We start from the raw sequence: 26700 nt of genomic DNA, 5'->3' as shown, positions 1-26700 counted from the left end.
GGACGAAAGTCTTAAAGTTCAATGTGCTGCTGTGACTTCTTTCCTAAACTGTTGGCCATCTTGATCAGTTAATTTTCAGCATTTCTCAGCATGTGCCCTCATGCTCAACCTGCAGCTGAGAACGTTGTCTCTGGAATTGCGTTCTGCAGAGCAGTTGCCAGCGCCTTCACTCTGGGGTCACAGATGTCTGCTGGCATCAGCTGCAGATGTGATTCTTGTTGCAGCCCTTGCTGTAGCTGTCTTCATCCCCGCTCCCCTGGTTGAAGAGGTCTCTTGGATATCCCATGCTACATCATTTTCCTTCCTTTCCCACATATATGTGGATCAGAGCATGGCACACCCATTCGGTCCAAGTGCCCAACAGCATTTGAGGTCTACCTCAGATCAGCCTTACAGTGTTTTGGGATGTTATTTGGAAGGAACATGTCTTTCCCCTTAATGTTATGATCAAGTCACAGCAGCTCCAGCTAGCTGGAATTGCTCTGATATGACAAAGAGGAGCTTAGGAGATGAAGCGGCTGTACTTCATCTCAGTCCCTTGCCTTTAGCCATGTTCACCAAAGCCTCCTACATTACAATAAAATCTTGCCAATCATCCTGCATTGGTTAACAACAGCCTGCTGGCTTCAGCCAGACCTGCAGGACCTCGCTGCCCAGAGAGGTGGTGTGGTGGCTGCTCGCCTGGCCTGATGTCCTCAGATCTCACTGGCACTTGCTTTAGTCTTCTGGCCACTGCTTATGTGGGCAATATCAGCCACATCTGCTACTCACTGCTAGTAGTTTGCTGTGGGGGGCAGTTTGCCCAGCTCCTTCTTGGTAGCGTGCTCAGATAACAATGGCTAAACTGGTAGTGAGGTGAGTGTGAACACAATACACAAAACTGCACATTCTGGGAGGGAGGTTGTCCAAAACTGGTAACACCATGAGGAAAGGAGGAATGGTGAAGTTTACTTGAGACAACCATCAGCTGGATTAAACAGTAGGTAGAAGATTACGAGCAGACTTATAAGAGAAGAAAGTCAGCCTGGAGAGAAATCTCAAGGTAGTGTGAGAAGTTGTGACCAGGGACAAGACCCAGGAGTGGGACGGGGGAAGCTGTGGCCACCAAAGCCAGGGCTGGCACTGCCAGAAGCACCTTGCCCCTGCCAGATGGTGTGAGCAGCCTGCGTGCAGCCAGCATGCTGATGCTGATGAGTTGCAGGGCCATGGGGTGGTGGTGGGGCTTGTGGGGTGTGTTCTCACTGGTGGACGGATTGGTGGGTAGGGTGCCCACATCTCCACAAGGACAGGTGCATGAGTGTGGGGGGGGTGCACCCAAGAGGAGGAGGGGTGCACCTAACCGTGCATGTGTGTGTGTGCGTGCATGCTTAGAAGTTTTGGGGATCACTCATGGAAAGTGTGCTTAAAAATTTCTGGGTGTTTATCAACATTTACTAAGTGTCTTGAATTGTGATTTATCTACTGCGTTGCCAATACCGATCCTAAACGTGTAATTGAATGCTTGTCAGGTAGTTAGGTGCTGCTCATAATCAGATAAATGGCTCCGATCCGGTCTGGCATAGCTTGGAGAACTGAGCTCTGTCCCTGTGGAGAACCGAGCTCTGTCCCTGTGGAGATCCGAGCTCTGTCCCTGTGGAGAACCCTGCACCTGTCCCCCATGCCATGACCTCACAATCCCCGGTGTCATGGGGTGGGGTTGGAGCAGATGACCTCGCAATCCAACCTCCAGACCCCAGCAGCAGCCAGCACCCTCTCTTCCCTTATGTCGACAGTGAGGGCAATTAACCTGGTGCTTCCTGAGATTGAGGTGTATTTGGCTGGCTCCAGCATAGATGGCCAACTGGTTCTGAACCTCAGGAGTACTCTGGTGGACCCTGTGGTAAAGGTGGAGCTTTTGGGAAGAGGCTACCTGAGGTGGCTTGAGGAGGAAAATCCTGAACAGGACTATGAGAAGAGCATGGCTTGCACCAACCAGGTTGTCTACGTCTCCAAAACACAGAATTTCCACATAAAGGGTAAAACACTGGAACGAGGCATCAGTTAACTGAACAGCTTCTTAGCATTGGGCTAGGGAAGGCGGGATCTGGGGAGGAAGTCTTCCTTTTGCCAATGTCCATGTGCTGTTTCTATCACATGGCATACTCCCTTTTCACTAAGTCATATGGCAACCAGGGCTTTGTGATGAACAGTAGCATTCTGATCTGATCAGCAGTATTTGAGAGTGTGAGCAGTCCCCCACGAGCCGGTGGCTGTGTCTGTGAAGTGAACATTTGTTGCACAGAAGTCTATCACGACCTGTCTAGCAGCAGGTAGGAAATCTTTAGTCACAGGCACATCACTGACGCATTCTTTGGTCTTCTAAAATGCTTACCTCCATTGTTCTGGTTGACGTATGTGCCAGCAAGTATCCACTGGGTATATAGGCTTTGTTATATTTGCAACTGTAGTAGAGGCATTATTAGAGTTACTGCTGTATCTTTACTGAGAGACAAGACAAATGTGAGACATACACTGAAAACACCTGCAAAAGTGTGATTGTTTCATGGAATCACAGAATCATAGCATGGTTGAGGTTGAAAGGCACCTCTGGAGGTCATCTGGAAAAATCCACCTGTTCAAGCAGGGCCACCTGCCCAGGCTTTTCAATTTCTCAAAGGAAGGAGACTGCATAACCTCTCAAGGCAACCTGTTTCACAGTGGAAAAAGTGTCTCTTGATGTTCGCAGGGAACCTCCTGTGTTTCAGTTTGTGCCCGTCGCCTCTTGTCCTGTCACTGAAAAGATCCTGGTTCCATCTTCTTTGTACCTTCCCTTCAGATATTATACAGCCCAAAATGCACACATATAAATGCAGAGCTAACAATTAAAATGTACAGATTTATTAAAAAGAGCAAAGTCAGCAGGATGTAATTACCACCTAATCCAGTGAATTATTCCAGGGGATGTTTAAAGCAAATGGAAGCCTCCGAGGAGGTGCACTCGCCCTTCTCAGCTTCTCTTTCTTAGGATCTGTTGAGAATCTGGAAAATTTAGTCTAGAGATCACAGGTGGTTGCTGCCCCAGATTAGTTTAGCAGTGAAATTAGACTGTGCAAATGCGTGGAAACTGTGCTTTTGAGCTATGACGTGCAGTGGCCAGGCTTCATTTCCTCTCAGGCTTGAAGGCTCTACCTGGTTCAAAGGTCATTTTCCCCTTACACATGCATTACAGCCTTAGTCTTTGAGTACTGCAGCATGCCGACTCTTCCCGTAGGCTACCAGGTGTTACAGCCCTGACAGAAAAGAGGGAGAAAGGCTGAGTGTTGGAACAATTAGCTTTGCCATTATAAGAACAAGTACCTGTAAAGCACCTCATTTCTGGATCTTCTCAGCTAAAGTTCAAATTGGTGTTGCTTAAAGACACACTTGAATCTGTATTCTGCCACCTACAGATATATTCCTATTTTCAAAAGACTTGAGCATCTGCATCCACCAAGACCTGTCAATGCAGTGCGGTTAAATAACAGATTTTTACTACTGTAACTCAGTCTTTTTCTTTCTCTTCCAGCATTGATTACATCTCTGTAGAAGTGCTCTAACAAGTCCAAGAAAGCCATTTTAAAACATGAAAGAACATACGGACCTGACCCTTCTTACCCCGAATACTCTGCTCCCCGCTGATGTTGGCACACAAGGAATGTATGTTTGAACAGATTGCTGCCTGTGTCAGCTTTTGACACTCAGCTGCTAATATGCTCTTGATAGCATGTTGCTGTCTGGTGTTTGATCTTACCACATGCCCTACTTGGGTTACATCTGATGTCTCTGTAAGAAGTACAGATACATGGATCCAGGTGCCTGCTGACATATTTCTTTTTAACCCTGGTAAACCCCGCCACCGCACAAGAAACTCTATATTGTCTCTCTGTGAGATAAAGACTGCTGGAGGAACTGACTCTTGGCAGTCATCGAACGTGACTGGTAACAGCTCTAGGATAATTAGATCCAGAAAAGAAAAAGATGACTTTCAGTGCTACCAGGCAGGGATAACCATCCTCATCACCAGCAGAAACCCCCCAGTTGGAGCAAACCAGAGGCAGGAGCTCACAGCACTACAGGCAGTTTGAAACTCTTCAATCACTGCTGTGCACCATCAGTCGCACCCCAGGAAATCCCTTGCGTCCTTCACAGAAAGGTCACCCTCTCAGATCACTCCTACCAGCAGCCGCTTTCCAATTCCCCGACAGCTGCAGCCATCATCTCCCTTGCTGGGAAATACAGGATGGAGCACTTTTTGAATTAGGTAACGCATTAGATTATCTGGAATTCACTTAAATTTTCCAGTGTGACTGAAGTTCCCAGGTTCTGCTGACCACCAAGAAGCATGGTATCCCCAGGTGCTGCTGGGAAACTTTCTAATTTCTGTGTAATTAAGTCTGTTGCATGGTTTCAGGGGAACAAGGTAGAAGGCAGGGCTGGAGGGACATGGAGGGCAGGTGCTCCTGTGCTATGGGGCTCACATCCAGCAGCCATGGGGAGCCAGGGAAAGCAAGCGCACCTTCTCTTCCACAGTGAATTTAGGGACATTGTTTAAGGCCACCATCTTTTGGGGTCTGAGGGCCTGTGTGGAAAGTTAAGTGAAGTGCAGCGTAGCAAGCAGGCACAATTCAAAGAAGTCTCTTTAGAAGCGATGCAAAACAAGCTAGAGAAAGTGGGATTAAAGCTGTACATGGAATGAAATAAGTATCTGGAAGGCTTTTTGCACCACAGGGCCTACTTGAGCCCTGCACACAAGGCCAGGCTCTCAGGCCATACCTGCAGTGGGGACGGAGAAACGTGAACTCTCTCAGTAAATCCCCACACTGTGCTGGGGATGCAAAACTCACACCAGGGCCCAAATGCAGATGATTCCAGGAGGGGAACACTGATTTCTTTCAAGGTTAAATTGTAGATCTGCTCACACTTCAAAGTCCTTCATTCTACCAAAAGAAGAACATTTCCAAAATAACTTGGAGACAACATTGTGTGAGATAAGGCCCTGGGAATATCAGATTTCTACAAACTGTCAGAATAGACAACATGACTTTGTTATATTGCAGTTATCTAAGAGGCTGACGAATTTTAGTTTCCTCCCTTTCAGATTGTTTTAGGCTTTTTTTTTTTTTTTCTTCAGAGTAACAACTCTGATATTGATTGAAAATGCTGTTATGCCATCTGGTAAATCTCCCATGCTGTGAGGAAACAATATCCAGGCTCTTCTGCCAACAAGAATATCCAGTTTAGATTATTAAAACTCGAGGCATCATTGACTTCATCTCCAAAAGGATGCAGTCAGCAGGACAAGATTCTAGCAGTCTCACATCCCCTAATATTGTGATTCAAAGTGAAGTTTTGGCACAAGTTATGAGGAGGAAGGAAAGCTTAAGTCTGGATGATAAATGGCCAGCACATACATTAGTGTTTAAAAGAAATGGGTCTTGGATGAAGAAAAGCGTCTGGTCTTATCTGGCCAGAAGAGGCCAAACTTATCCTTGCATAGGTGGGATAGTCTTTCATTCATTACAGGCAGCGGGAGCTCACCCACACAAAACTGAACTTGATTAAGAGGAACGGGCACAGAAGGAAAGACAGACATTTGAAGGAATGGATCAAAATTTTTCCTTCTCACAGTTGTGCAGAGAAGGTGTCAAATATTATTTTTTGTGAGTAGGGGTCTTTTGCACAGGTGAGACAGAAGTTTCAGATCACATGCACATGTGTTGTAGACGACGATAAAAGAGGAGTGAAAGTCATTACACTGCTTTACTCCCAAAAAGCCTATTAGTGCTTATTTGGAAAGGTAAAGGTCTGTGGCACTCCATTTTTGTAAGTGAAAATCCTAAACAGTTTGTGAGGGGCTGCAGGTCCGCTGACCTTGTGTCGAAATGAGGCAGATTAGCAGTTCTCAAGTCTGCTGACTGGTAGGGATCCATACATCTGTCCAGCAGCTGACCTGCAGAGGCGATGCACAGTCCACCCCATACTATGCCTTTAAGGCCCTTTGGGCGCAGTACCAGTGGTATGGAACTTGGGAGCAACACTCATCTAGGGTGGTAAGGACACCTTGGATTCTGGGAGACACATCAAGGTTTGTGTAAGGTTCAACCATCCTGAATGTTTCAAAGGCTTCTGATAGCAGCTTGTTGTTTGGCTTTCAGATGGCTGGCTGGATTCTGGGGTCCACACCTTTGACTTCCACTTCACTTTTCCTCCAAATATTCCCTCCACATTCACCAGCAAAATTGGCTGCATCTCCTACATTGTTCAAGGGACTTGCTGCAGCAGCCAAGTTGTCTTAGCTAAAGAGGAGAGATGTCTACTGCTGCAAGGAACTGCGGGTGACTGCAGAAGGCACATGAAAGACACGGTAAGGGGAACAAGCTATCTGAGTTGGAGACACACAGACCTACCCTGTTCTGATCCAGAGCTGTAATGGCTTACTACTGAGTGCCCATGAACTTTTACCTCTGAGTTGCTTCCTTTTAGCATTTAAATGACACTTTAATATCTTCTGCCATCTTTGTCTTAGGGCTTGCAGCAAGATGTTTATTTTCTAGTATACAAGGTGCATTGTAAGACTGCAAGGATGACATGTAGGGAGCACTTTGAGATCCAGGATGAGGGAAAAGGGAGGTTATTCTCTTACTTTGAAGTCTAAGCTTTGGGCAAGCGTCCCCAAATGGGAGGTGACTTTTTACCGAACTCTACCTAGGCTGGGATGGTCAGTCAAAGGTCATCAAGACATCTAGAACGTGATGATTGTAATAATTTTGTGGTCTCCCTCTAAACTTGGGTACAGATAGCTAAAGGTGACAATGTTTACATGTGCACACATGAATTCTTTGCACATGTGCTCAAGAGGCCTGTGCTAATTCAGCCATGTCACATTCGGTGCAGTGAGAAAGACTGTCCTCTGGGTTAATGGTGGGGCTTGTGGGGAGAGCTGAGCAGCCTCAGCTGTTGCGTTAGGAGTTTATGCATGTGGTGTTTGGGAATCACTCCGTATCCAGCACAAGAACTCACTGTGCTTTGCCTTTCCACTCACCTTCTCCATGCAGGCCCCACTGGTGGTGGAAGTTAGGAAGGATGTAGTTTATTTCTGCTGCTTCAGACATGGCTTTGTGACCCTTCGGATTTCCCTGGAGAAAAACATATTTTGCCCTGGTGACACCATTGTCTTCGTGACAGATATTGCCAACAGGACATGCAAGTACGTTAGAAAGGTCATTTTTGCTTTACACTGCATTGTCCTGTATAGGGGCTTCAGCAGCAGGGGAGAACCACGCTACTTGGAAGACCAAAGTGATGTGACAAGGTTGGAGTCCCGGACAGACACAGCTCCCTTTGAGGCCATGAGAGTTACCAGTGCGCTGGTACTGCCAAAACCCATGCCTGTCACCAGCACTCTCAGGGAAAATAAAATCATGGCTTTCAGGTACGAGCTAGTAGGCACCTCTGACCTTCCTTGTACCACGTCCACCATCGTGGTCAGGGTGCCCATCATCATAGCAGCCACACCGAAACACTTCTCTGTGGAGCAGAACACCGTGACTCTGCATGAAAATGAAGGTGACACCTGAAAGGGGGTGAGCCTTCACAGAGACATTTCTACACTGACCCAGGAGCAATTGCCAGCAGATTCACAGAATAAAAGATCTTTCTGCAAAAATCCACGTACACTTGCTGTATATTTCCACAGGAGGAGCCTGCTTTTGTGGAGATGGGCCAGTGATTCCCAAAAAAAGAGGAGTAAAGCTAGCCAAAGCCCAAGATCAGGAAGGCACATAAGGGGACCCCGTAATTCTGTTACACTGATTCCTGATAACTGGATAAGGAAGAGCAGGAGACTCAGCAATTACCTAGGTAGAGAGGGGACACTTTGCAAGCCCACAGGATGGCCATGCTCCTGTCCATGGGAAAAGAGCCCACCCCAGCATTATCTAAAGGTACGTGTCAAACACGCAGACCTTGGTGGGAGTGCAGAACAAGCTGTTTGAAAGCCAGCTGTGAGATGAGTCAGACGTTGGGCAGAAGGCAGACTGCTTGCCACAATGGGACCTGCGGGAAATGCTCTCAGCGTGGCAGGGTGGGTGGCTGGAGAGCCTGGGAGACCCCTGGGGCGAGGAGGGCAGCCAGGCAGCTAAGGGACATGCAAGACCCATGGCTGCTGAGGCAGAGGGAGGGCAGCAGGCTGAGAAAGCAACCATTACCCAGCATCACCCCTGCACTGAGAAGCAAAGATCAGCCGTCAGCTCTGCTCCACTGTCAGCTGCAGGTGAAACCACGGGTCAGCTCCATGAGCTCCATGCGGAGCACACCCTCAGTGAGCTGGTGGGTGGTGCGGCGCTGGGGGGAGGCGGAGACAGCAGGCGGTCATCCTGACAAGCAGAGGGACACGGGCAGGCCAGAGAAGCGGCTTGTCCCAGGGATGTGATGTGCGTGTCGCCCATGGTGCAACCACACGTGTGTGTATGTGTCAGTGTGGGTGACCAGAAGGTTTTGGGGTTAGAAGGGTGTTTAGGATTTTATTGGTGTTTATTTACATTTGCTAAGTGTCTAGTAATGCAGTTTATCTGCTGTATTGCTGATATCGAACCTGAACGTGAAGCCCACTGACTGCTGGTCAGTTAGCTGCTGTTGAATAAATCGCTCTGATCCTGATGTTAGCTGAGCAGCTTTGCCCCAGGGCAGGCTGTTGCTGTGGTTTGCCCCAGTGGGTGCCAGCCAAGGGGCGGCTGCCCTCCCCGTGTCCCTGCGGGCTCCCGCCGTGTCCCCAGGCTCTCCAAGGGCAGCTGGCCTCTATCGACCCTTGGCACAACCCCAACCCCACAGCAGGGCTTTTGCAGCAGTGACCTGGTGGGACTCACCTACCCACACAGCTATGGCCTCACCTGACACCTGCAGGCAAGCGGCACCTCCCGTCCCGCACTCCTGCGTCTCCACAGTTTGTTCCATGGGAAGGGCGGTGAGGAATGGGGAAGATAAGCTGAAGACCAGTGGGGCCACCTTCCTTACATCTGTTCCCGTACCCAGCCGCTCTTACAGGACCAAGAAATCACCACTCACCCCTGTGGCTCAGCCCCACTAAACACCTGCATGCATTTCAACGCCCTCCACCTCCTGCCCACCCCTCCATGCCTTTGCACCCTTGCCTCTGCCTTGCAACCTTTGGCACGATCCAATATCCTTTCCAATCCAAAATAGCCATTGCCAGCCAGGCTGGGAGCAAAGGAGCCATGCCGGCATCCTGCTCCCACTGTACTGTGGTCCCCATGCTGGGGGATGCTGCATCTCACTCGTGTTGGAGTCCACTGACACCAGAATGAGACAGAGGTTTCACAGATGAAATGCACAGGCAGAAGAAACTCTCCTGTGAGGACAGGCTGAGAGAGTTGGGGCTGTTCAGCCTGGAGAAGAGAAGGCTCCAGGGAGACCTTACAGCAGCCTTCCAGTACCTGAAGGGGGCCTACAGGAAAGATGGGGAAGGACTGTTTATTAGGGAGTGTAGTGATAGGATGCGGGGTAATGGTTTTAAACTGAAAGAGGGGAGATATAAATTAGAAATTCTTTACTGTGAGGGTGGTGAGGCACTGGAACAAGTTGCCCAGGGAAGCTGTGGATGCCCCATCCCTGGAAGTGTTCAAGGCCAGGCTGGACGGGGCTTTGAGCAGCCTGGTCTAGTGGGAGGTGTCCCTGCCCATGGCAGAGGCCTTGGAACTAGATGATCTTTAAGGTCCCTTCCAACCCAAACCATTCTATGATTCTATGATTCCCCATAAAGTAATGGGATAGAAGATGCAGGGTGTGGTCTTGCTCCACTTTCTTGCCCTGCCGCAGACTGGAGCAGAGGCGTGCGGTGATGCCACCTCTCCTGGTGCCAGGTGTTTGCTGTTGGAAGAGACGTCTCACTGCTCCGTGACCAGCCCCCCCTCCCCAGCTCACAGAGTGCCCTGGCTTTCTCCTCCCACCTCTGGAGACGGCTTAGAAATGAGACTGCACTGGCCAAGCTCAACTAAAAGCAGCAGCAGGTCTGTTAGTGGTGACTTACATATGCTTTCGGCAGCAAATTGCCAGGCGGCCCCAGGCTGGGGCTTTGCATGTCCGCAGCCATCCCCATAGCTGCCCAGGCGCCTGGCCGGTGCGCTGTCACCACACACGGAGGGAGAGCAGGGTTTCTCCCACCGCCTGCCTTTCACCAGTCCCTGTGTGCTCAGATTGACCTTGATCGGCAAAACACCCCAGCCCGGCTGTGCGCAGGCTGAGGCACCGCGCAGCACTTGTCACGTCCTGCTGCTCACACGCGCTCTCACTCGGCTAATGTTTCCCCTCATCCTGTCCCTAAAAATAGTATCTATCACACTGACACTGACAGGGCCCTTTCACATCTCAGATGAGACTGTGTATCAGGACGCTACGTGCAGAATCCCGTTACAAATGGATTGTTGTTTTACAGGTCTCCCTGTTTCATCATTCCAGCAAAAATTAATGCACTCACAGCATACACGACAGGAGCATGTTAGAAGAATATTTTTCACTGCTTGTCTTTTGAACTTCCAGTGTTGCTTCTTGGTGACACTTGATACAGCTGAAGGAAAACACAACCGGGCATAAATTCTGAAGTTGCCATCCCATAAGTGCTGGCAGTCTTTGCATTTACTATGAAAAGGAATTTAACTACTTCCTTTTTGCAAAATACAATTTGCAAAGAAACAATAGGATGCCAACGTTTAGGGGGATAAAGAACAGCTTTGTAACTTCTTTGCATGTTACTTGCTGTGATATGCAGCACTATTGAAATCTATTTTCCAGACTCTCAATATCTGAACCCAGACTGAGATCAGCGAAGTCAGGAAGGCAGTTGAGGAAGAAGTGAGGTATTTCCACTTCTCATTACAGCCACCTTGCTGGCATTTTCATGGCAGGAGACAAGGGATGTCTGATGCTAGCAAACCGGCCTTCTGACTTCAAAAACTTCATTTCTCCAGACGGAATATATGCCAGGGTGAAATACGCCTCATCCTGTTCCTGGGATGTTTCACACAGTGTCTCTGTGCGTGTGAATCTCATGAAGCAAATCAAACATTTGACAGCAACAGAATAGAAAGGCCAAAGTCCTAATAAAATAGACAAGCAATGGGATGCCTGACTTCTCGGAACTTGGGCAAGTGATTTCACATCTCAGCCTTTTAATTTTCCTTTCTACCTTCGGTTGACTTTTGTATTGCAAATTCTTCAAGCAGTTCCTTTCCGATCTTTATAGTCTTATTTGTGTAAGGTACTCACAAGCTCCTGCGGTATAAATAGTGACAAGAGCAATGAGATGAGTGGGTAGTTTGAGCAAAGGACATTTTTCCAGCAGACTACAGAAGATGGAGCAGAAAGGTCTCTAGGAAAGGTCTTGTTAACTGCCTCCTTTTCTTCTCCACAGAGATGGTGGAGATTTTTGTGATGTAAAGTTGGAGCCATTAAAAGGGGCCATCTGTGTTTAATCCTTCACGTGCCTTTTGCAAGGCACTAAAATACACCCAAATGAACCAGATGCCTTTGAAGTCTAGTCAGACCATTATTACACCTCCTCTTTGTAACACTCTTTAGAGCAACAGGGCTAACCCTCCAGGTGCAGTGACCTAAAATACCCACACAGTGCACGTGGACCCGAGCTTGCACCTTTGGATGGCCCTGCATGAATTTCACAAACCTGTTAGCGCAGAGTGGTTATTGACTAAGGACTCCTCACTGTGCTCTCTTATGTGATGGAGGTATCGCCTGGGTTTGAAAACTGAAACAAAACCCCACTCTTTCAGGTGCAACAACACACATTTCCATGGAGGTTTCATTAAATGCTGCACACTAAGCCCACCTATAGTTGATAGGTCCAACAAATAAGTATATTGGCCCTCATAGGCAGACTTACTGTGAAAATGGAGCAGGAGGTTGCTGTCAACTTCTGCCACATCTGCTTTAGCTGCGTTTATAGAAATAACAAACTCTTTAGACCATGGAATCAATATTCTTTTTTCTTTTTTTTTCTTTTTGAATGAGCGATGCCTGAAGTCTCCCCAGGACCCCATAGGAAAGAGTTTGATCTCTGCCCCCTCTGGGATTATTTCTGAGGAGCAGCCTTCCTATGGAGCTGGTGGGATTTGTGCAGGTCAGAAGTGATGGAAAGGGTGCAAAGAGAGCAAAGAGATGGCACACATGAAAGGAAAACGGCTATATTGTCTGCTCACAATTTAATTTTACCCTTGCACAGATTTTGGAAAACATTCAATTTTTGTATAGTTTCATGAAGCAAAAATAGAAATCTTTCTCTTTCCAGTAACCATGGAAATGTGGAAACAATGATTACTGTAAATTATCTGTACTTGTGGGATCGGGCTGGTGTTATCGCAGGATGACACAGAAGTTAAGCCACACGTGCGTCCTCAGCAGCGTTACCTGGCAAGGCTGCCACAGTCGACAGGGAACGAACTTCACAAAGGTCCTCAAACATCTGGAGCAGCTGGAGCTGCTGCAGTTCTGGAATACATTAATTCTAGCTGCTGTTGGCTCAAGCAATGCCTGCTTTCAGCAAATGATTTTATGAATGATTAAATACTGAAACTCTGACCACTGAGTATATGTTTCATTGTCCAAAAGACTTAGTAGCCACCAGCACGCTGACTCCCTTTATGTCCCCTTAAACCTGTCAAGGAAAGGTCAGTAAGGCATGCAGTGTCTCAGAAGCAGTCATCATCGACATTTATCTCTGTTTCAAGGGAGGGAGAGTCCATCAATACTTTTTTAATAACCTGTTTTTGAATAAGATAGTCTCTTACTGCCTACTTCCTTTGCCTTTGTCTTTCTACCCTTTAAAATTACACTGGCTCTTCAGATAAGCTACTGCTTTAAGACACAAATGTGGATTAAATGGTATTGATTTGTTTGATCTTTGTACATCCATCCTCTCCTTTACTGCTTAAACCTCCTGCTTTTCTGCAAAGTTGTCATTCTCCCTTTCGCATTTCTTTAAGTAACTTGCCACCTTCCCAGACGAGAACTTGACTGGGGCCAGCTTTCTTCTGATTGCCTCTGCCAGACTTGCTGGGAGGGAAGGGCTCCTTAGTTGCACTGTCTACACCTCAATTAAAACAAAACAACCCCCTGACCAGCCTGGCCTTCATCCACACTACATGCAGGCATTGGTTTCTAATCTATTTTTCCTTTTGGAGATTAGTTCTAACACTCTTGTGTGTGCAGACATACATGAGGCCAGTAATGGAAAGTCAATATGAATGGAAGTCTGAGAAGAAACAAGTCTTTTTTTTTCAGCTAATCTAAATGATTTTCCAGTTAATAAAGATCACAGTATGGTTGTATAGATTAATGACTTGGGCAATGCATAAGTTCAGCTATTCAATTGGTTTCCTCCATACAGGTTTTACAAAAATGTAATAATCCATTCTACTAATGGGTGCTACTGGTTCTTCTAGATGCAATATAATAAAGTATGACTCTTTCATGACTAATGTTAAACATTCACTCAGGGTAATTGATTACATGAGCCAAGGATTGCAAATTGAAGAGATAATTGACTTCTTCAATATGCAAATACAGTACCAGGCAATAAACAGACACCAGTTACATCAGTATGAAACAGAATTACAATTAACTTCGGCATCACAAAGAAACTATCTTGATTTTTTTCAATACTTTCACGCCATTTTCTGCTTTCAGTTATGCCTGTGTAGCATCTAGCGAGAACTGGTGTGGCTTCACTCCCAGAGGGCAGAGTGTACCTGAACGGAGCCAAGCTCTCATCTTGATAGCTTTGGCTTCACACTGTGTCACTTGTCGTGGTTTGCACGTAGTTTGCTCATTCCCACTTCCTGGGAATCTCTCTTGCAGTTTTCTACCAGTGGCGGCATTTACACTGCAATGCTGAGAAGGTTTTTGAACAAGTTGCCCAGGGAGGTTGTGCAGTCTCCATTCTTGGATATTTTCAATACCTGCAAAGATAAAGCCCTGAGCAACCTGGTTTGAGGTCAGAGCGGATCCTGCTTTGTGCTAAAATGCCTTCCCATCTGAACTGTCCTATGAACATATGCAAGTGAAGGGTAGGTAAGCAGAGAAGAAAGGAAGATCCTGAATGGAAACTGCATTTTGTGGATGCTGAGGATCAAAGAGATTTAAATAGTAGCAAACGGTGGGAAAGGATCCCACGGGAAAAAGAAACAATGAAAAAGAGGAGTTGATAACTGAGGAAACGTCCTGATCCATCTCAAACTGCCTCTCTGAAAAATGGCAAAAAGGAGGGAGCAAACAATCAGCCAATATTGGCTTTTTAGAAACAAATATTGCATTTCAGTTTTGACTACTGTGACCCCTTGCTGCTTGTCTTTCTCTTTTCCCTGACAATAGGTAGGAATCACACCACGGCCAGCCACGGCAGCAGTACGTGTCTGCCTGCAGAGAAGAAAGGAGCCTGATCTTTCTTAAAATCCCCAGCCTTGAAGCTATGCCAGGCAGGACACACCGGGGCTGTGCGCATGAGCAGGCTGAAAGCCTTTTTTCCCCAGGAACTGAAGAGCTGGAATGAGGGCAGACTTGAGGAAAACATCTATTATGTTCACGTGGCCCATGTTTCCTTCGCATGTAGCTGAGAGCAAAGAAGGTTGCAACAACAAAGACAGGGCTCCGAGTGTTTTAAAGTTACACAGTCATGTGTCTTCTTGAATAAATACATCGAGTCATAAAAATAACCCGGTCTGTAAACGTTCCTTTGTAATGCTCCATGGAGGGACCTGGTTAGAAGGACCAAAACCCGTTCTGCACGTAGCATACAGTATTGCAATGAACCGTGTTCTCCCTAGACCTGTCCCTAGGTTGTGACAGAGCTTTAGGAAAGGCACCTGTTGTTGCTTTGGCAGAATCTCCTCGGCTGGGCAGAGCCCGTGTACAGATGGTACTGTACCAACAACAGCAGTTATGGGCCTTTGGTGGGTGATCTGCGGTTCAGGTCACTAACAATAAAAAATTATTGGAAATAAAAAAAGAAGAATGAAACAGACTTGGGGGGGGGGGAGGGGCGGGGGGGGCAGCGGGGAAAGGAGGAATTCAATATGCAGAGAAGTGCTCCAGACGTCACAAAGCAGCATGAGGCCCAGGTCTATGACCTGCCTGCAGGAATCAGATAAGCTGCTCTTCCGCAGACCCCAATTGCCAGACATCAAAAGAAAAGCATGAGATTAGAAGTATCTCTGTGACTGCGCTGCTGCTGTAACATCTATTTCTGAAAGGACTGGATGCTACTACACTCCTCTTTGCAGAGGAGCTGGATTTATGCTTTTTCTCTCTCCAACAAGGAGTTTGCTGTGGAGAACGTGGCCTCACAGGGCTTCTCCTTCATAAGTTTCTTCCCTACTTCTTGTTCAGAAAACTACCCTCTTCCCCCAAACAGTGAAAAGCTGCTGACATCCCCCATGCAGAGGAAGTGTTAGGAGAGAAATAAGATGGTGTTAAAACCTAGTCATCCAGAAGAGCTAGTCACCCAGAAGAGCTAGTCACCCAGAAGTCATCTGGAAGCTGAGAATTGTTTGTGAGCATTTGGGAACAGGGACTTGCTGCTTCTATTTGAATATCTGAAGGGGATGGAAAGGCATCTATAGGCATCTATAGTGATTTGCTGTCTCTCCATTTTCCCCCTTGTGTTCCTATGAAACAAGACTTCCATTTATATTGATTTGCCTCTGAAATGGTGACGTAAGCCGTTCTTCTTCACCTCAAGGTGGTGGAACTCACAGACCAGACTTCCTCTTTTTGCTTGTCCTTGGCTGTCCTACTTGGGAGTTTGTATATTAGGAATCGCAATGCCATGCCACATCACATTCAGGGAGCCCGGGCTCCCCACAGGACAGTTTTGAGTGCACAGGGAAATGAACAACCCCTTTGTCATTTGTGGCTTAGAAGGGATGGACAGGAGAGAGACCGTAGGTTAGAAGAGCTGGTCTGTCCGGTGTTTGCAGTGGCACCTCTGTTGATAAAGGGGCTGCAACTGTTTGTTGATAAATACAGTTTGAATCCTTGCATGCCACTGTTCATAATTCCAAGCACAGGCTCACTCTAACGTCTGATAAATGTGTGTTTTGTCTACATCCTGCACCTGGCAGCTACAGGTTAATCAACTTTATGTTCTTATTCACAGTTTGGTCTGTCTAATTCTTACGGTTCTTGCAATCTGCGCAAAGTTTAAGCTGCTTACTTTAAAATGTACCCTAAAAAGCTGAAAGACTCTGCTTGCAGGACCGTAACTACTTCAACTTTATGGCCTGAGATAAAAAGTCCTCTCCCACTAAGTCCCTCCTAGAAGGCTGTTAAAATTAAGGGCATTGTATTAAAAATCTGTTACATCTTTTACTAGTGAGTCATAACCTGTTCACTTGTGGGAAAATGATCTTGCCAGTCTAGGAAGTATGTGAATTGCTGCCTTTCCAGTCTTTGAGAGGTGTCTGCTCTTTGTTTCCAGGTGGTTGTCATGATGAAGGCTACTCACCGCAGGAAAAGCAATAATTTAACACCTACTGCAATACAGCGCAGTAGCCCAGAGTACGATGACACTAGCTGGAGAGGACAGAAATCTTTTAAAACAGGAAAAATTTACTTTCTGCATAAATTAGACAAAAACGTAATTTGGGGAAGCAGATAGTGCAATTAAATGTTCTTTTTTGGTTTTGTATTTTCTAGGCAATAGAAGTGGAGGCAGAGGAGAAGAAGCAACCTGGAGTAACTGACTCCTGGAGCAACGCGGAATAAAGAGGGCAGTAGCGAATCGTCTGCCTGAGACTCAGCAGTTTCCCCCAACAGAATCAACTAATCCCTGGGCTCCTAACATACATACACATACACGTTTTATACAACTGGATTTTAGACATACATATACACTTTCATAAGCATGAATATTATATTTAAGGTACTTTCTACAAACATTCTTACCTTCTGTTTGCTCCGTGTCATTTCTATCTCCGCAAAGGTAATTGTTGAGGACGCTAAGGCAATTTATAGGCACCTGTGGGCTCATAAATCTTATGTGCTTATCCTAGAGATGTCTCTTCTATGCATGCTATTTTAGGCAGTATCTATCATCCATCACCGTACAGTGTATCTATGGTAAAAAAAAAAAAGAACCATTGTACCAAATCTGATCTCTGACAAAGCAGACGCAGGCCAGCCCAGTAGTGATGGCAGCTGCTAGGTCGTTTATTATAGAGGGCAGAATGGAGACTTGTGCAGTGTGTGAAAAATTGACACTTCCTCAAGTTTCTTCCCTTCTATGGATTCTTCTTCAGGCAAAGAAAAAAAGGTGAAAGAATTTGTGTAATAGTTAGGCTTTCAGGAAAAGGTCAACCATCCATATCAAGGTCCTAGCGATGGGCACTGTACTAGAAAGCACTTCAGAGTGGTTTGAGTTAAAGAAGCATTTCAGAATATTAATAATGATCAAGAGTTGAAAACAATGAATGTGCGTGGAGGCGGAATATTCCCATTTCGGGTAACCAATTTCACCCTCCTACTTAGCCACTCAGTCTCCCACTGACCCTTCTACGGTCCATGGAGGAAAACAAGTTGCTTCAGGAGAAGACTGAGGATGACTCTGCATTAGTAGCTCAGCTCAGGAATGCAGTTTAGACTGTGCCCGCTTCTTACTCTCTCCTAATTCAAATTGCATGGTCTCTGCACGTGAATGAGATTTGTCCGAAACATACTCCAGCCACTATCGTGCATTCAGTTTATAAGGACCAGACATGAGCTAAACTGAAGTAAAATCCTGAAATGCACAAAGTGTGGCTGCTGGGTCCTCAGCACCAGCTGTTTCACTCCACAAACCCATTCCTGCTGAGTTGCGCTACTCACTAATGCAGAGATAAATGACTAAGTTAGGTACTGAATCACCTTTAGGGTGTTCAGTTCCCCAGTCTCTGCCTGCTTCAGGAGGAGTTTAGGGTAAGCCTAGCCACCGAACTCAGGCTTCTCAAACTCAACACTGGAAGCAGGGAGTGGAAATACTTCTCTTCTCCCATCTGTGTCTGTGTTTACAAATAAGACTCCCACACAACTGAGGAGTCCTTCCTCCTTTAATTAAATTGATGAGTTGACCATGGTGAGCGGCTACACCGAAACTTTTAACTTCTTATGAATTCATGATATAAGCAGCCTCTCTGCTTGACCATTTCTTTAAATACTCATGCAAAAGCTAGGATTACTTGATGCTTTTCTCTCTTTCATGCAGGCTTATAATGACCTTAAAAGCATTAACTGAATGTGAGGTCACAGAATTGCTTTAGCTGCGGATCAGTTGCTTAATAACAGTTTTCTCAGAGTCATGTAATCATGCAGGCTGTAAGGCTCAAGTAATTCTTTCATTTTCTGCCTACATATTAATGGATTTAACCACTCCTATGCACAAAAAGGAAAAATGAGTTAATGGGAGATTTTCAGTACTTGGGTTTACAGTGTCCAAAACATACAGAGAAGCATGTAGCTGCAAAATTAATCAGCTATTTCTTTAACTACTTAAGAAATCAAATGCTGTTTGAAAGTCAAACATCAATATAGTCACCTTTTATATAGTCAAGCAGGATTTCACAGTGTTTTACCATTACTAATTAATGGCTTGTCTTCGACTATATCTTAAGTCAATTATACAAGTTTACAGGTTGCAGTAGGCAAAAGCTAATAAATTTATTTTTAGTCATAATTTTTAATGGATAAAGATTTAGTCTGATTATAAAGTGAACTTTCTCCTGATGAAATATTAAATGTTCCATAAAAGCAAAATATTTGATTTTGACATTACTGTGGTACAGCCTGTCTTTTTTAGTGTCAGAAATATTTATGATTTTAAATAGGACAATGCATGGGTAAAATATTTTAAAAAAATTGCAAAACTAACAATATATGTTCCTGCCTCATAATAAACAATTGTTGAATGATTTTTATTAAAATTAGCTCTCAAGTGATGACAGTTAATAAATGCATAGTTCTATTATGCATGCTAAATTCATCATTCCAAAAACTTAAAAGCAGATAGATCAAAACAACGGAGATAAAGAAGTCACAAAGACAAAATACAGCAACACCAGTAAATGACAGGGAAATAATTCAGACTTAAAAATGACTTATTATTTAGTAACTCGTAACAACAATTTATAGAACTAAATTAGAGGCAAATCAGAGTCTTTCTGATGTTTTAGATATGCAATTTCTCAGTACATATAGTTTGATCATACAGCGGAGGAATTCACATTACAAAGTCCCCTTCAAAAAAGCAAAAACCACAGTTTGTCTATGTTTCTGCGTCCAGGATACACTTATTCATGGGTAATGAATGAATGAAAAAAAAGGGTATAAAATTCATTTCTTAAGCTATTTTAATTAAAGCCCCTAAACATTTATTCAGTAACTGGAGAAGTTAGACTGTACAGACAGCGTGCTGTGTTTCTACGTATGTTTCATGTATGCCCAGACCTTATCTGCACTGAACCACACCAATACTGGATTTAATGGGCTTTGTGCCCTTTACTGTAATCACTCTATTGGCTCTTTGATGTTGCATAGGTTTGGTGTGATGATGGAAAGAGTTGCTTCGACCACGTACTTTCACCTCTGCTTCTAAAAGGTGAAGGGCAAAACTTTTCATCGAGGAGCAGTTTATCTTTAATTAGGAGAAATATAATTAGGCATTATCACCTAATTGCTATTACTGATGGAGAAAGTCATATTTCCACAAGTAGTGACCCATGCCTTATTATCACTCTGCTGTTTACTGCATAATGAATCTGTATTTGTGTTTGGCAGCTAGCCAGCAAAAATAAAAAGGTAATCAACATGCTTCTCTGCAGTCCGGTCATCAAAGTCACTGACTTCACAGATGAGTAAATAACAAAGTCAAGTTGTGATGTCCTAACAGAAACCCTTCTTTAGGAATAACTATCTCCTCCGTCAAGACATCAAATGATACTTGAAATAACCATATACAAAAAAGCTTTGCAAAATAGATTAGAAGAACTGTGCTATACATCTGGTGTTGAGTTAAAAAACAGTTTAATGTCTCAAGGCACCACCACGGTAGAATTTTATACCTGCAAGTAATCATCTAATACACTATTATACAGTTAAGATAATGTATTAATAAATAGCTTGTGCAAGTTTGGGAAGCAATCTATAAAGGAATGTTAGATATACAGTAGGCACATACTATAATACAAGTAAAAAACAAAATTCCTAGAAAAAGCATGCTGAGCACCTTTTGGTATAGGTTGAGTTTCTTATTCTAAACACTATGGAAATCTTAACTTACAAAAGGTAAAACTGAAATCTTATAGTAACTGCTTATTTAAACTGATTTTCCTGGGTATTTTCCTCTATGTCACAGGATTACTCTTAGGGACAGAGGACTCTGGTACTGGCTGTAAAGGGCTATCTTGCTCATTCAGTTGTGCGTTCAAGTTTTCAGAAGTTAGGAGAGAAGAATTGAAGACTATTTCACTTAAGTCTGATTTTATGGATACGAGATGTGGTTCTTGAAAACTTAATGGTTCTTCTACTAACACCTGTGTATTTTCTCGTGTCATTCCCATATCTGACGGTGACTTTCGTTTCATTCTTGTGTATGATTTGTCTAAGTTCTCCATGCCTTGGTCAGTTTTCTGAAATCGCCCGAAGAACCAGATGAAGAAACCAAACAAAGCAAAAGCCAGCAAACTTGGAATAAAAGCCAGGCATTTGACATCAAGGCTAGAGCCTATGAATCTGCTGTGCAAGAACATGTCTCCTTCAGCATAGGTCCGGTTGGTCAACGGGTTAGTGTTATTTGATCTCCACTCCCAAGATAACTTAGTTCTATTGAGGTCCTTCAAGCTTTCTGAGTCCTTCACTGTGTAGATCTTCTGTCCAGGACCGATATATTGACCATATTCATGAGGTTTGTAAAATATTTGGTTCTTCCACATATTCAGATCCAAGATTAAAACAAGGAAGATAATTCCATAGTTAAACCATTTGCCTGTTTGGAAAAAGAAAGTTCTGTCATCTAACATATCCATTTCAGAAGCAGTACAAATGCAGTCATATGTAAAAGTTACTCAGAGAAAAAATAATCCTTTTTTTATTAATCTGTAAAGCAAAGTTGTAATAAAATTTCCACCATAGTCAGATTTATGCTGAATATCCCTTAGCATTTCAGAATTAGGTCTGGGCACATAATAAAATAATTTTGTAATGCAAGCACAGCAGCATATCAGTTGAATTCACATTGCAGTTTGTAGATGACCTGTTGATTAGACCTGTAGGTGATGTGGTGGTATAGATCAAAAAGCCTAAAAAAGCATTAATTGCAAGGCTTAGAAAATATTCACATGGAAATTCTCCATGAAAAGGCACTATTTGATAGAACTGTTTATATGCCAGGAATGACTGAAGTGACTGAGGTTTTGGGGGTTGGTAATTATGTAAATTTTAAGAGTATATACATACATTGTTTGGCATACCAACCATGGTGCACAGACATAATCAGGTGGGGACAATTGCATAAAATGTGATTTAGAGATATTATACCCTCAAGAAATAGCAAGGGCTGACTGTAGTCTTGGGAGGGTAGTCAGCTTAGCTTTTCCTATAGTCTGCGTAATGAGAAACTCCTCCAGGGATTGACTCATAGCCTAACATTAAGCTCCTGCGATTCTGGAGGAGGAAACCTTTCTCCTTTTATTATTTAAAATTAGTCTTTTGTATGCTTCCTACAGGCATCCAAAAGACATTAAAGATAACTTGATGCAATTGCAAAGTTGGTCCAGCTTTGAGTAGGGTTGTGGAACAGATGAACTCCAGGTGTTCCTTCTAACCAAATTATTCTAAGAATACACAAAACAAACTATACTATTTTCATAGTCAAAGCATCTCTTACATTCTAGGTGGGCATACGTTAAGATCTTACCTGTGCAGTGATGACTGGCACCACACAGGAACCCAGCAAATCTACATGTCAGCATTATGTAGAAGGACATTCATGGAGGATTGGTCCTGTTGGTGATGAATTATATTTGTCTATACTGGAATCATATTTAAATATGTTTCAAGTGAAAAAGAAAACGAAAGTATCAGAGTACCTATCAAACCACTTATGTCATCGGCTTGGGAAAGAATAAATGGATTCCTGTTCCTGAAAGTCTGTGTTCAAATTGTACGACCAGAATGCTTGAGGAGGGTAAGGACAGTAATTCCTTGCATTTCAGCAATTGTATTTAATAGTCCTCTTCAGTCTAGATTATACTTAGACTGAAAATGAACAAGAATGTTCATTTTCTTTTGTTACTGTTGCTATCCAGAAATCAACAGCACTGAAAAGACCTTGCAGCTATTCCTGTTCACATAATCCCTGAATAACTCCTCTATCTTTTTTTTCTGTGTTTTCATCAATATTATAATGGACCCGTTAAATAAAATTATGGTTTTAGAAGCTTTTCACCACATTTTACAATATGTAAGTTCCTTAAATCAACACCAAGACACTGAAAATGATGTTAAAATATGAAATACAATAACAAACAATACACTCCCTTTTGATGCTGTTTCCTGTGGATTTCTGCCCTGCATTTCCTGTGTTTCTCTCCAACAGAATAACCCTAGCTTCCCCATCACATATGACCTTTCAACAGACAGGGACAGAATGTATCTTGCATAGTGTGTGTTGATGGGCTGGCTGGGACACATATATTCACTGATCAGTTGGCTGCTGTCAAACAGAACATAATAGCCGACTTCTCCCCGCTTTTTCCTCAGCTGGGCACTAACGTAGATGAGTCTCCTTTACCTAACCACCATTTCTTAGGACACAGTGTTAATGTCACTATTTTTCAGATTCCCACCCTCTGAAAAACGTTTTTGAAACTGGCCCCGGGTTCAAAAGTTATTTGATGCTGACTGAGTGTTGGATAGAGAGTGAGAGCAATCCACACAGAGAACAGGATCACATAATTCTCATTTCCTTAGGAAAATAGGCTAAACGCAAATGACAATGAAACAAATATTAGAACCATTGTCTGTTTATCTATGGCCAGTTTGAAAGAAAACACGATTTACTGCATTCAAACCTTGCTTTTTGTGTTATGGTTGTTCTCTTGGGCACTTTTTGAAACAATAATCTGTCATCAAATATTACTCTGTGTCTCAACCAGAAAGCTGTTTCAAGCAGAAAGCAACCGCTTGCTGCATTGCCCCAAAATTAATTCCCTAAGCCATACTCTTTTCCCAGGAAAATGCATTATAAGCTCATCCAAAAAGACCTTCCACTTCTTTTGTTATTGGCTTCATCAAAATATTATCTGTGGTACTTTGCGTTTCTGTAGAGCCAAGACAGGTGACTTTCCAGAGAGGTCTGTGAGACCCTAAGGATAGTAGGAAGGGGAAAAACTCATGTAAGACCAGTATTGCTCTTTCCCTTCAGCTGGACATGGCAAGAGTGAAGATGTGGAGGGAGAAAACAGACAACTGAAAGGTTAAAATAGGAAGCACAGTGAGATGGGGACATTATTGAGATGGCCTTTATAAAGGCCAAAAGACACTGTTATGATTTTCTAGATTGTAGGTTTCAGGTATGACTGACAAAGGAATCTTAGACATTGCCATGCTGAGCTATGACCTACCTCCTCTTTAGGCATAATGGCACCCAGTAGATTTCACACCAATCGCATTGCCCTAAATGCGACATGTGCAGAGCAAGCCACCTAAGGAGTAGGACTTGAGATGGAAGCTTGCAGCTGGTGAAGAAGTTGACTAAGAAGCTAGCAGAAAACACTGCAAATGCTGGATAGAGGTAGCCAGTTGCTTGATCTCAGGCTTCATGTAGTATCTATCCTACATCGTGGTTTCTTAATTGTGAATCTTTTCTAAGATGGATCTGTCTAAAAAAGGCTTCACCCTCATGTTAAGAATTTGAGTGCTCACCTGATACAAAAGAGATTCCTGTTGCATAAAAAGCATGAACCTGAAGCTCCCTCACTCAGCTCCTCAACAGAGCTAGGCAGGCAGGAGCACAGCCCATAGCTCTGCTGTTGGGATCTTTGGGTCAGCGTGGGCTATATAGGGTGCTTAAATAAACAGCTTCAATGCAGAAACCCCAGTTAATTAAGATGAACTGCAACCTAAGTGGCAGTTAGTTGCCTGAGACTTGCCTGTATTCTACAGTGGATCTTCTCAAAACTCCTTAAATTTCTCATTTCTAGACAATTTTTCCATCTTCTGCGTCACTGTCATGCTCGATGAGCTCTGTGATTTTTCCTTTTATTTTGAACACTGTCATCACCAGAAGCAAACACTGTATATGAGTAACAGTCTCGCTAAAACCATATATGAACACAATGACATCTTCCTACACCTACTCAGTACTCCCTGTAGCCAAGGGCTGCGTTAATCTCCTTAGACACAAAATGACTGGGAGTTAGTGCTGTCTTGGTTACTTACTGAAAGTATTTGCCTCTTACTAGAATACAGTGTCCTCTGCTGTCTATCCCTCTTCCAAGACATGTACTTTTCCGCTGTACTAGCAGGTGTGATAGCCAAATAAGCCCATTTTACCAAGCAATCCTCCTAGATCAGTGATAAACATGTTCGAAGCAGACTGAATCAAGAGGTCTGACAGCCTCCACTCACAAAATATCTATTTGATGGTAATTCCCCATGACAAGTAATTTTTGAGATTTATAATACTGACCAAGCTTTAACATTACACATGTGTATAATCTATGTATATGAAATGATTATATATTGCACCTTAATTTTAGCATAGTGCTTTTTAAAGCAAACTTTAAGTCATATATCAAGCTTATATAGGAAATAAACTTGGTAAATTAGAAGTCACTCCTGACCTCTCATCTTGCACATAAACAAGCTCAAGCTTACAGTATTGCGAAGAATCAGAATAAATATATTATGAAGCTATAGGTATTCATTTTCTTAAAAAACATATTTAGAATTTATTTTACAGCACTTCAAATTTAATTACAGATTAAAGGTGATAAGGGAAAATGGAGTCCGACATTATGAAGTCATTTATTTTGTCTCTTAACCAGTTTCCGTAGGGTCAGTACCACTCCTGCCCTACTGTTGGTTGTACTCCAGTGGTCTGTACGGCCAAGAATACTGGTGTGTACCTGGCACCATTTAGCCCTTCTTGAAGCTGGTGGAGTTTTCATAGACACAATTTGAAATGGAAGGATGTAGTAAGATCAGCTCTCAAGACTGGAAGGCTAGTCAATCAGTTCCCCAAAGAATTATACCCAGACTCTTCAATGAAGTTACAATGAAGAAAATTAGAAGTTAAAACAGCCTCTGTCATTCAGCCATGCACTACCTAAAAGTGGACCTGGCTGATGACTGAAGTTCTTACGTGCTACACATGACATTTGGGGAGTCAGGAATCTGGTTTGGTGTATTGGGAAATGTGGTGCAATATTGAAATTTGATTCAATAAAGATCCCCAAAAAGAAAAAATGGAGGCATGTAGCCAGACAAGAGCATATTCTGGATGTCTGTTAGTCTGTGATGCAGAATGTGACACCCTTTTCTAGGCTTTGTAGCCTACAATCATCATTTGGGGATGAAAACTTGATCTCTATTTTCAGGGAAAGCATGGCTGTTGAGGACAACTGTATCCTCATGGCTTGGGCACTCACCAGATGGGAAACCTTGACACTACAACTGTCTCCACTTACGGCAGTTTGGACCTGCACCGTAGGACCATGCTCTGAACACCAGCCTCAAACCAGGACAACGGGCCTCTGCTTAGAAACACTCTCCCCTCCCTGCTGAAGCTGAACAACAAACGTGCACTGCATGTGAATGCCAGGGCCTTTCTTGTGGTGAAAAAGGTATGGATTTTTCTTCTTCCAGAAAGGCACCTATTTCTGCCAGATGAACATGATGTTTGGGCAGTGCTCATTTTTAAAGAGGCTGATAAAGAGGCTGGGGTTGGACTAGATGACCTTTAAAGGTCCCTTCCAACCCAACACATTCCGTGATTCTATGATAAGGCCTACAAGGGGTTCAGCAACTAGTCCACAATCCCACATGAAACTGATTTGCTGGACAACTGAGGCAGATCCTGCAGGTCCAAATATCCCAAACTAGCTGCTGGTTCTGGAGCATTTTTATTTTTGTATGTCAACTCTGCAACAGAGCAGTCATGTCCGAAAAAATAGAGATCTTATGTAGAAGCCAGTCCTCAGCACCTCTCCTGAGGTCAAGAGGAGATGTGAAAATCCCACTTATTAAGGCCTCAAGTGGCCTCATGCTGTGCAACTGCAGCCAGTCTAGCGTAGGAAATGTTGACTTTAGACTCTTATCTCAATTGCAATTTTTGTCTAAAAACATTCAGGCACCTCTGTAAAACATTCGCATATCTCCAAAACATTTCTTCATATCTTCCGTCACATTAGTGTTATTAGCTACATACATGCATAAAGACCACTCACAGCTGAACTAAGCCGCAAATCCTCTGAGGTTTTTTCACACCTGTGTGCACGGACAGCTTTGTTTTTACCTCTAACCTTTCTATTTTTGCCCATGGGCTCCCTCAGGCTTCCCTGTGTAGGTGATGTTTGGCCTGAATTTAGACACACTTTTGGTTTAACTCCACGAGCCAGCCACGCTAGG

General features: G+C 43.9%; 2 protein-coding genes across 4 annotated transcripts in view; one reads left to right on the top strand and one right to left on the bottom strand.

Annotated features, from left to right (window-relative positions):
• Nucleotides 1-1762: 1762 nt before the first annotated feature.
• Nucleotides 1763-7595, top strand: ARRDC5 (arrestin domain containing 5). Its single transcript, XM_074589577.1, has 3 exons — nt 1763-2015; nt 6174-6382; nt 7074-7595. The coding sequence occupies exons 1-3, from the start codon at nt 1763-1765 to the stop codon at nt 7593-7595; spliced, it is 984 nt and encodes a 327-aa protein (XP_074445678.1).
• A 10519-nt stretch (nt 7596-18114) lies between these two features.
• TMEM117 (transmembrane protein 117) overlaps nt 18115-26700 on the bottom strand; it is a 221175-nt gene continuing 212589 nt past the window's right edge. For 2 of the 3 annotated variants that reach the window (XM_074567222.1, XM_074567137.1), the window contains exon 8: nt 18115-21055. In XM_074567222.1, coding sequence (XP_074423323.1) covers nt 20415-21055 — 641 coding nt within the window. In that variant the 3' untranslated portion in view covers nt 18115-20414. Of the gene's footprint in view, nt 21056-21985; nt 22072-26700 lie in introns of those variants that run through there. The other variant, XM_074567317.1, reaches the window with a different exon arrangement.

This window comes from Larus michahellis, chromosome 1, assembly GCF_964199755.1.
Source record: "Larus michahellis chromosome 1, bLarMic1.1, whole genome shotgun sequence".
In the NCBI taxonomy this organism is placed as follows: Eukaryota; Metazoa; Chordata; class Aves; order Charadriiformes; family Laridae; genus Larus; species Larus michahellis.
The sequence above is the reverse complement of the archived record's forward strand: the minus strand, read 5'-3'. Positions and strand labels throughout refer to the sequence as shown.